At 33.7% G+C, this 10182-nt stretch overlaps 1 protein-coding gene across 1 annotated transcript in view; it reads right to left on the minus strand.

The window, feature by feature from the left end:
- The window catches only part of LOC108734558 (visual system homeobox 2-like), a 154216-nt gene that overhangs the window by 122825 nt on the left and 21209 nt on the right, over positions 1-10182 (minus strand). Inside the window, exon 3 of the mRNA XM_018466172.1 lies at positions 4396-4410. Within this exon, the coding sequence (XP_018321674.1) occupies positions 4396-4410 (15 nt within the window). The remainder of the gene's footprint in view (positions 1-4395; positions 4411-10182) is intronic.

The following is a 10182-nucleotide window of genomic DNA, read 5'->3' on the forward strand; positions in this document are numbered from 1 at the left end:
TTAGTTTTCACATTCACTCTCATCATGGGAATCTCTATCACTGTCACCAACATCAACAATTAGTTCTTCTGTTTGTCTGTCTATTACTTGCTCACTGATCCCTATTTTTAAATATTTAATCTACGCCCCTGATAGGAATACTGAAGAATGAGGGCTGTAATCTTTATACCTAAAACTGCCTACCTTTGCCACCGCGCATCCACGCCATTTTAAAATTTCCGCCAGCTTCCAGCGTCAGGCCTGTATCTGTTTTGTATTTTTTGCTCATGTATTATTTGTAAGATTAGATTAAGTGTGATTCAGGGTATTTATGTTACCCGCCAACCTCTAGTAGCCGTTTATTCTTTTAATGTTTAAACCTTGTATTAGGCAATCGATGTGCAATTCAATAAACTAATTCAGTAATACAACATTAATCAATAGTGTAGATCAGTTACTGTACAATAGTTGTTGGTTTGAACCATATCGCCGCTTTAGGGACAAATTCTCGATTTCAAAGGATATAATCCCCAAAACAGCACACGCGAAATAGTAGGGAACGTTGGCTTATCTCATGTGACAGAATGGCAAATTTTAAAGGAACAGTTGCTGCATCCGTATCATTTGCAGCGAGTGCAAGTCTTACATGAAACTGGTTTTCATTCGCGAGTGGTTTTATTTGGGTGGTTTAGAAAGAAAAGTGCTACATAATCTAAGTATTTCCATAGGATGTTATTTACAGACAAATTTGCTTCACACAGGACCGAATTTTAATTTTCACTTCGCATGTCGTACATTCTTCGAGATTTTAAGAACTGTTTTCGATAAATCTGTGATGCGCAATTTTTGGAGACTTATTTCACTTTTTTGGTATGTTTACTCACAACTACCCGCAAAATAACTAACACGCCTTAACAATATCTCAATGATGGTGTGGAAATTTCCCTTAATAAAATTACAATTACCCAGATGATGCTCATTTACCGACTAATATTTAGGTAACTTACATTTTCTCTCTCTTTTGTACATTTGCATAGTGCTGCCTGTAATGTAATTATTTAATTTAACATTATGTGTAGTATCTACTAAATCTTAGACATACGATAATCGGCAATGTTGACATTCTTCATCCATGTAGCTGCTGAAATTTTATCGCATTGCGCTATTCGGTAAACACCTGTGTCGCCAATTCACGTACAGGACTGGCTTCGGATTTTAAATTATTGTATTTTTCTCAAAACATCTTTTTTTTATCTGCTGCTGAACTCACTGTGCCTCGATCTATTATTGCATGTAGTTTACAGTCTGCAGAGCTTAGCACTTATTTCTGTTACACCCTGTATACATAGGTACATGTACTGCTTACACCCACATACAATTAAGTAACTCTCCCTTTAATGAATGTTGTCGATATTATTATTTTTAACCCTTAGCTACTTTCATTTCAAAAGATAAACATTTATATTATTAAGATCGTAACCGTGAATGGCTCTTTTAATATTCCAACTATACCATAATATGCTCGATGTCGTGGGTTCAATTGCGAAAATTACGTGAATTCAAACCCATTTACTTTTATTTTTACGATTGATGAATACCATATTCTGCTACGCCCTTATTTTTCGATTTTAATGTGGAAAAAGCGACTCTTGGTAACTTAGCTACGCATACTCATACCTATGCATATATCTCAAATGAAACCCCTTCATTCCTTAAAACCATACGTAATATCCCTAATAAAGCACTTTTCACCCACATTAAAAAATTGTTTTTTAATAACCTATTAAAAGAAGTTAAAATAATTTATAATAAAACCCAACCATTGCTAACCTTAATATTTTTTGATACGTTTATTTATAATGAATTTACATTTACAAAGGTCATCTGCGGCCTCAAAGTTTCACTCACTAACACGATAAAGTGAATATATACTGTTGTTTTTTTTTTTTTGGAAAATTAAACCAACTGATTTTTAAAATAACCCAACATAAGTAATTGATTAAGACGTATCAAAAAAAAAAACTCGGCCACAATACTAAGTGATACAAGAAAATAATATGGAATATCCAAATAGAAGCAGTGCATCGCCCTCCAGTGGGTATTTACTGATACTGAGATACTGCAGGCATTAGACAAGGTATTTCAACTTACACATACGTGATAGACACGTAAACCAATTAATAAAAACATTGATGTTCTTGATTAATTTAATCATCAAACTCCCGCATGAGGATTGCAATTTCGGTTTTGTATTAGATGAGGCGTTGATGAGATCCAGTAGATCGAAATATCGATCCACGGCTAATAGTGTCGGTAAATTTCTATCTAAAAATTTAAACCTTATTAATCAAATTGATTATAAATCTGTGGAATTCAACTATTTAGTAGAAACACTGTTACCAAAAAACTTAATACTCGTTTTGTTATCCTCAATTTGTAACTGATATACTTTAGATGTTTATTCATGTCATGTTGTTAAAAATTAAAATTAATATGTGCCGATTAATTGGCTGAAATATTTATTTTTATCCTACANTTTTGGTTGATCTTTGATACGTCTCCTATATATACGGGATTGTCCTTTATTGAAATATCCTGTATTCTGTGCGCTCCGTTTTTGTCCCATTTCATAATAATGACGACAAAATATTCTGCTTAATTATTTACATACCAAAAATCAAATAAAACTATATCCAATTTTACTTCACGAAAAAGACTTTGGGATTTGTTTATCTTTTACTAAATGTAGTCACAGTCTGTGCAAGAATTACGTCAACCCCATGGACCTTTATTGTGATGTGGACAACTGAAGCATGAAATTGTTACTTAACGTAAAAAAAATACAATTTTATAGGCAAATTCCTAATTGACAATAGGAAGCCCACTTCAAAAATTTAATTAATTTCCGCAAAAACTGATAATGACATGGGAAATTATCGCACAACCGCATTGTACAGACTGTATTATGATTTTGTAAGCAGAAAACAGCGAAATATCTAATTAGTGAATCTTCTCCCGTGGTTTTGTAGTCATTTACGTTAACAAAATCATGACAACGTTACTCGTCAGCTTGTCACAATGTATTAGTAACGCAATTAGTGACTAGAGTGCGTTTGAGAAGCTTTCAATATGCGCATAAACAATTTGATTCCGCTCTAACAGCTAAAACAATATTATGCAGAAACTGTACTTGCATACTCACATACATACATACATACATATATACGTGGATGCAAGTATGTACTTGCAACATACATACATACATATATATAATATATGTACACATACATACGTGCAAAGCCTCGTTGGTTCGCTGCAGTCGCTTCACCGAGCGCGTAGAAAATTGAATTACGCGAAAACAAAGGGGACGGCGGGGAGAAGAACGGCACTGCGCCGACTTCCTAACAATTGGGAGGAAAGGGGTTTGTTACGTACATAATTAACTACGGCTTGATAATTAATTAGTTCCAGGAAGCGCCGCTCGTCGGCGCCACTCTCGATGCTGTTGAAGCCAAATTCGCTTATGCCCTACGCTACTGACTGAATCTAGATGGCTGTGGCGGTATCGACCACCACCCCATTCTAAAAAACACGTACTACACACACACATACATACTCCTTCGTTCGTACCGCTTTATTAAAAAGCCGCGCCACGCCGCGACTCGTCGCTTCGACAAAGTAGAAACGCACTCGATAATATACGCTCCCAATACTTCCATTAAATAATCATCAGAGACTTCGATTCCAACTGGCGTGCCTTGCCGCCTCGACCTACCCCAACACTCGTTTCGTTCAGATCTGTTAACTTTATTCTACTCGGTTCTGATATTTTCATTTGAAAGAGCCTAATGTATGAACGATATTAATTATTGTCGTCACACATTAGTCCTTAATTTAAAAAAAATATATCCGAATGTTTAATAATATTTGTATATTTTAATATTTCATAAACTGAATATACAAACAGGTTTCGAATAAATTGGATATTGACAAATTGGTAAAGATTTTCCCGGCCAGTATGTGATGCTGTCCTAATTGGGGTCTAAACTAAAGGTCGTCATCGATTGGAAGTACTTTCTAACGCTTCTAGCACGAGTGGAGAGTTTTTTCAGAGGTCCGATACTGGATGTTGGACTAAAGGACCTCTGAAGAAGTTTTCCACTAGAGCTAGCGAAACGTTAGGAAATACCAACACCGGCCTTTAGCAGGACAGCATCAGTTCAGTTTGGATATTCAAACCAAATTATAAACAAATACTTGAATACGTACTTAAATATGAAAAAATCCGTCCTCCACTCTATACTGGTTATATATCAGGGTATAGGTAAGTTGAGCCAAATGCAAAAATAATTTCATAACCTTTAGGGATATAAACCAGAGGATAGCGCAGGGTCGTGTCGTATGATGATGATGAACCTTTATTATTTTGTACTATGACTACAATAAAGATATATGTTACAATAAGATGAGATTTCATTTATAATGCGATCTGACTTGGAAAGGCTACTTTTCACATTCTTCTAGTCCATTTGTCAATTCTAGTTATGACTAGAGAAAACTAGAATTAAATTCTCACTTCGTTCTAGTCGTCACTATACACATTTTGGTTAAAAATAAACTCTAATTTTAATGTAAAGTCTGCAGTTAATACAGATCCACAGTGACTGTGAGAGACTGTGAACTTCTACTAATTATTTCTTTTCTGATGGATATAGGATCATAGGATTGCGGTAGGAGTAGACAACACTAACGAAGTCGCCCTTTCCTTTTTTTTATTTGATAGTTAGCATACTCTTGTTGATAGCATTGTGATTACTAAAAGCATACGTACTTGATTCATTTTACTTATAAGTACATATAATTAATATTAAATCGATCATCATCGTCTCTAACTCTTCAGTAAAAGTGAAATACTTTAGTTTTAACTAAGATTTTATCAGACAGTTCTAGTTTTTCCTAGTGGAAGCTGCAATTGACTAAAGAAGATTGTTAAAACTAGTTTTCCCTAGACAAATCGCGGTTTAACTGAAATCGGGTTTTTAAGGTAACGTACATATACTAGACATATTTTCCTTAACTTCATTGTATAAGTATAAAACTAATTGTATCATTATTAAATGTTGGGTGTACAATATTGATTGAAAAATTAAATTACAGAAAAATGAAGAAATTTAATAACAAATGTTCGATTTACGTTTTTAAATAATAACTTCAACGTTTTCTTTAGTGCATTCAATAGAATTAAATTGATTTTGGAAATTGTATATGTATTAGCGTAACATTTTCGCCGTGCTAATGAAGCAGATTGTGGTATGAAGTGGAAGTGTGGGAAGGATCCTTTTAAAGGTAAAATCCGTGTAGGTACGTGACAATGGTGTGGCTTATTAAAGGATGAAAGTACTTGCAACGGTTCTCTCGAAAAGAATAAAAAAGAAAAGAGATATACCGTTGTAATCAGCAGCAATCGCAAAACGTACGTTAACACGACTTTTGAATGAAAACAACCGATTTGGCTACGCCTTTCCACATAAAATTTTGTGATCTTTTTAAAAATGATAAAAATAAACATAGATTAGGAATGGCATAGGAACTATAGTTTTATATATCTAGATATTAACCACTGTAGAAAATTTTTAAATAATAGATGGAGATGCTATAAAACAAAAATACTGGTATGTAAGGGAAGAAGAAGAAAAAGTAAGGAAAGAGGGAATATAAAGATAGGAGACGAAAAATTAGAAAAAGTGGCTGATTTTAGGTATCTAGGAAGTCGGATATAAAGCAAAGGTTAGCACAGGGTCGAGTCGCCTTCAATAAACAGATGTCACTTTTATGCTAGCGAATGGTTAATTTAAAAATTCCAAAAAGATTGTTAACGTTGTATTTATGGAGTGCGGCGCTGTATGGGTGGGAAACATGGACAGTGGGCGCTGCGAAACGGAAAAGGTTAGAAACGTTCGAAATGTGGTGTTATAGGCGAATGATGAGGATACCGTGAATAGAGAAGATTAGAAATGAAGAAGTATTAGAAAGAATAGGAGAACAAAGGACTTTATGGAAGTCAATAAGAAATAGGCGGAATAAGTTAGTAGGAAACTTTCTGAGGCATGAAAGTCTAGTTAGATACATATTAATGGCAGAAACGAGTGTTAGGAGGGGTAGAGGTAGATCTAGATCAGATTACTGTTCGCAAATAGTTACGGATGTGGGTTGTTCTAGTTTTGAGGAAATGCGAAGATTAGCTCAGGATAGGAAAGAGTAAAGGTGCGTGTCCAACCAGTCTTAAGACTGACGACTTTATGATGATGAGATGGAGATTCCCTTGTAACTTCCACGAACGTTAGATTCCTTTAGTACCTACTGTAGTAGAAAATTAGAATAGTGTAAAGTGTAAAAGAAAAATGTGCCATATTATGATCTTGTGTACCAGATGCTAAAACTCCAAATTATAACTACTGCTTTTAGTATGGATAAATAAATAAGAAGTTATTGTTTATAATAACAATATTAGTTACAAAAAGGCCGATTTTCTATTTACTGAAAGCTGTTTTATTAACCAACAAGTAATTCGTTTCAAATTCCATTTCTTCTCCTTACTCAGAAATCAAAATGAATCGAGAGTAACAATAAGTATTTTATTATTGTAAACAACACTGACCTTTCGCCTTTGGTGTAAAAGATTTCATCAATTTCAATAATAACATAATGTATTTATTTTTAAACCTATTCGATTTTGATTCTATTTTAATAGTGTGGTACTTGTATGGAGTTTCTTCAATGAACTTCTCAAGTTGTTGTTGAATGTTTTTATTGATTTTTTCTGCTTTTCTTCCATTCACTTTCTTTTTCTGTTGTTCTCTTTGTTACTCTCTAGTTTACTTTTTGCTTTATGAAATTCTTTCAAGATTTCATATTGATCCTGGCTTCTTATTTTCTGTTCATGCTTTATTGTTCTTCTTCTTGTTATGAAAAACGTATTTCAACGTCTTTTGATTTAGGTTCAGGGTCCTTAGGCACATAACAAACTTTCAAATATTGTTTACAATAATTCCGAACGCCTTTCTACCGGGAAATTAAAAATCGTTACTCCAGTAAAAGTTCTTTGTCTATTAAGTTTGTAGCACTTTCTATTTAATATAAGCACAAACACAACATCAAACGTAAGTAATACACAATTTATAATTATTGCTAAGAGTTTCTACAGGACTCGATTGTGTTGAGGTTGAGGTGATTATTTTTCAAGTGTGCATGGTTTTGAAGTAAAACAAAATTTTATTAGGACCGGGTGAAATGCAAACAGTTCAAAGGGACAAAAATTAGGGGATGCCGAAAAGTCTTTTTATGTTCGTTCTCGCGAAAATATATGTACAATAATAACCAAAGGTGAAGAGTTATAGTCGAGAGTTTGCCCAATTTAATTGATGATCATCTTACCTTTAAGTTCTGATTGGCAAAGGACCAATTCAGAGGACGCTAAAATTAATAAAAAATGTATACAATCAAGTGCTTATTTATGGTCGAAAAAATTTTTTAGAACCTTTAATTAATCATAAAACCGAAAACGAGATTTTTTGTGACGTTCAATCAAGAATCTGAAGAACGTTTTGAATGGATTTTAAACAACGAATGAGTTCAGAATTAGTAGTTATAAAAGCAGGAATGAAGATTATATCATAAGAAAAATACCTACTGTCTCATAGATGGGCAGAAAATAAAAGTATTTTGTGTTGTAGTTTTGTCTTGTCATATCTTGATCTTGCAGATTTGGCAAGACCCATATCTGAACCAAGGCATACATCTGGCTAATATATTAGTACGACGAACACCAAGATTAAATGAATAAGAAAAAATCAAGAGCAAGGTTTACTAACAAAATTCACTCAAAATTGTCACATAAACTCTAATACAACACAGATGAAATAGCTTCATCATCATCATAGGGTCATCAGTCCTAAGACGTTTGGACACGCACCTCCATTCTTCTCTATCTTAAGCGAATCTTTTCCTAAGACTAGAACATCCCACATTCTTAATTAAGTATTTTTTATGTATACATAATTACTTCTAACATGCTCAGATATGGTGTTAAATTCTAATAATGATAACGATTGAAAGTTGATAAAAAACATATTATTGATTATAGGTAATAATAAAAAGACACTTGGGGAAGTTTTTTAGAAAACTAAATTTTATTACGAAAAATCGATGTACATTTCGTCTTCTTAAGGCATCTTCAGGAGTATTATTAAGTACTAAAGTTTCGGTTGCAATATTTTTATTAAATACTAGGTAGTATTAGCTTAGGATCTAGGGGGGGCTGTTACCGAACTCTAGTTGATGATTAGCTAGTTTTTTGTTTAATGAAATTGTTTTTTTTATTCCCGAAATCTCCTATCGATCTAATACTTTACCTTCTCTTAGATTGTGTAAGAACTTTAAATTATTTTTGGAAACGGTGTGATTGTTATATACTGATCTGATTTAAAGAAAACTACTACTATCAACTTTCATAAAATCGACTTTTCGTTATAATGGTTTAGTGATTATGCAGGAAAACGCGGTCAAAATTATTTAAATAAAATTGACTCTAGAAAATGTTTTAAACAATTGATTGACTTGACCCTTACTTGATGTAAATCTATTGTAGATAAACAGGAAAACAAGTTAAAAGATTTTCACTAAACTTGTTTTGTTATAAGGCAAAAACCATAACTGATGTTGAGCACCGACAACCTAATACTTAAAATAAGAACAGAATTTTAAATCTTACTTAACAGTCTAACTAATCTGATATAGGATTAGAGCGTCTATAGTTGCTACTTCTATATCACCAAAGAAAAACAGAATTAAGTATAGAAATATGAAAAAATGATGCTTTTTAAACTTCCACAATTTACACTACAAGCATATATATATAGGGGTGTTTAAAAGCCTGTGAGGTCATATTATTTGTTGGGATATTCTATATACGTTTTCTACATTCAAATGAGTAACTTTGCGAGCGAATATATTAATTATTCATTTATTCCCCTTCCTGTTTACTTCTTTACTTGGCTCACTTTAGCTCGGATGTAATTCAGCGTTTCATATTCCATTAGGAAGGCATTAGAGCCAGTAGATCTCGACTTGCTGAAATTTCCTTCGGTTTTCCCGGTCTTATTCTTATTTCGAATTCGAATCTTTTCTAACGAAGTTACAAACTAGCTCATTAGGAGGAAAATGGCGAGTATATTATCTCGTTAATGAAAAATGGCTTTACGACCAATTTAACCGCAGCAATCAGCATTTCAAGATGTTCATTATCTTTGTCTTACTTTTCCGCGACTCGATTTACATAATAGGATTCTTCTGGTGGTACACAACTACGCGGATATCGCGTGTATTCAGCGGGACGGGCTCGTAAGTGGAATACCTTACTCCGGTTAAACACTGTTTTTATGTAGAGACATCTTCATGCAAGGAAAATGCCACTTTTTGATGCAAAATAAGTTAACTGCCAGCCTCATTTTTCAACGACATTGCATACATACATATGCGCTCGTATGTATCATACTATTTACAAGGTGTAACACAAAAATAAGTGTCGAACTTGCAGGAGGCGATGAGAACTATAAAACATAAAAGTTAAGTAAATGTTTGTATGTCCGAAAGTTTATCGTCGTTGAAAGTACACGAAAATTCAATTCTGATCCTGGTAAAGAAATACGGCCCGCAACGCTGCACTCAATAACCTGGTGATAACTAGCATCGGTGTAGTACAGGTCTGACGAAGGAAGCTGGCGAGCGGTCGCGCAGGTACTTGCCCATTTATGACCTATTTTGGTAAGTCACTTGGAATCGATACACAAATAGGCGTAAATTATAGTATTAATACAGATAGGACAGTAGCGTACTAGAAAATAATGTAAAAACATGACTTATCAAAAGAAAAAATTAACCTATTGGTTTTGTTTTAAAGTTAATTTTCATATTCACTCTCATCATGGGAATCTCTATCACTGTCACCAACATCAACAATTAGTTCTTCTGTTTGTCTGTCTGTTACTTGCTTACTGATCCCTATTTTGAAATATTTAATCTACGCCCCTGATAGGAATACTGAAGAATGAGGGCTGTAATCTTTATACCTAAAACTGCCTACCTTTGCCACCGCGCATCCACGCCATTTTAAAATTTCCGCCAGCTTCCAGCGTCAGGCCTGTA

Source organism: Agrilus planipennis, unplaced genomic scaffold (genome assembly GCF_000699045.2).
Source record: "Agrilus planipennis isolate EAB-ADULT unplaced genomic scaffold, Apla_2.0 scaffold62, whole genome shotgun sequence".
In the NCBI taxonomy this organism is placed as follows: Eukaryota; Metazoa; Arthropoda; class Insecta; order Coleoptera; family Buprestidae; genus Agrilus; species Agrilus planipennis.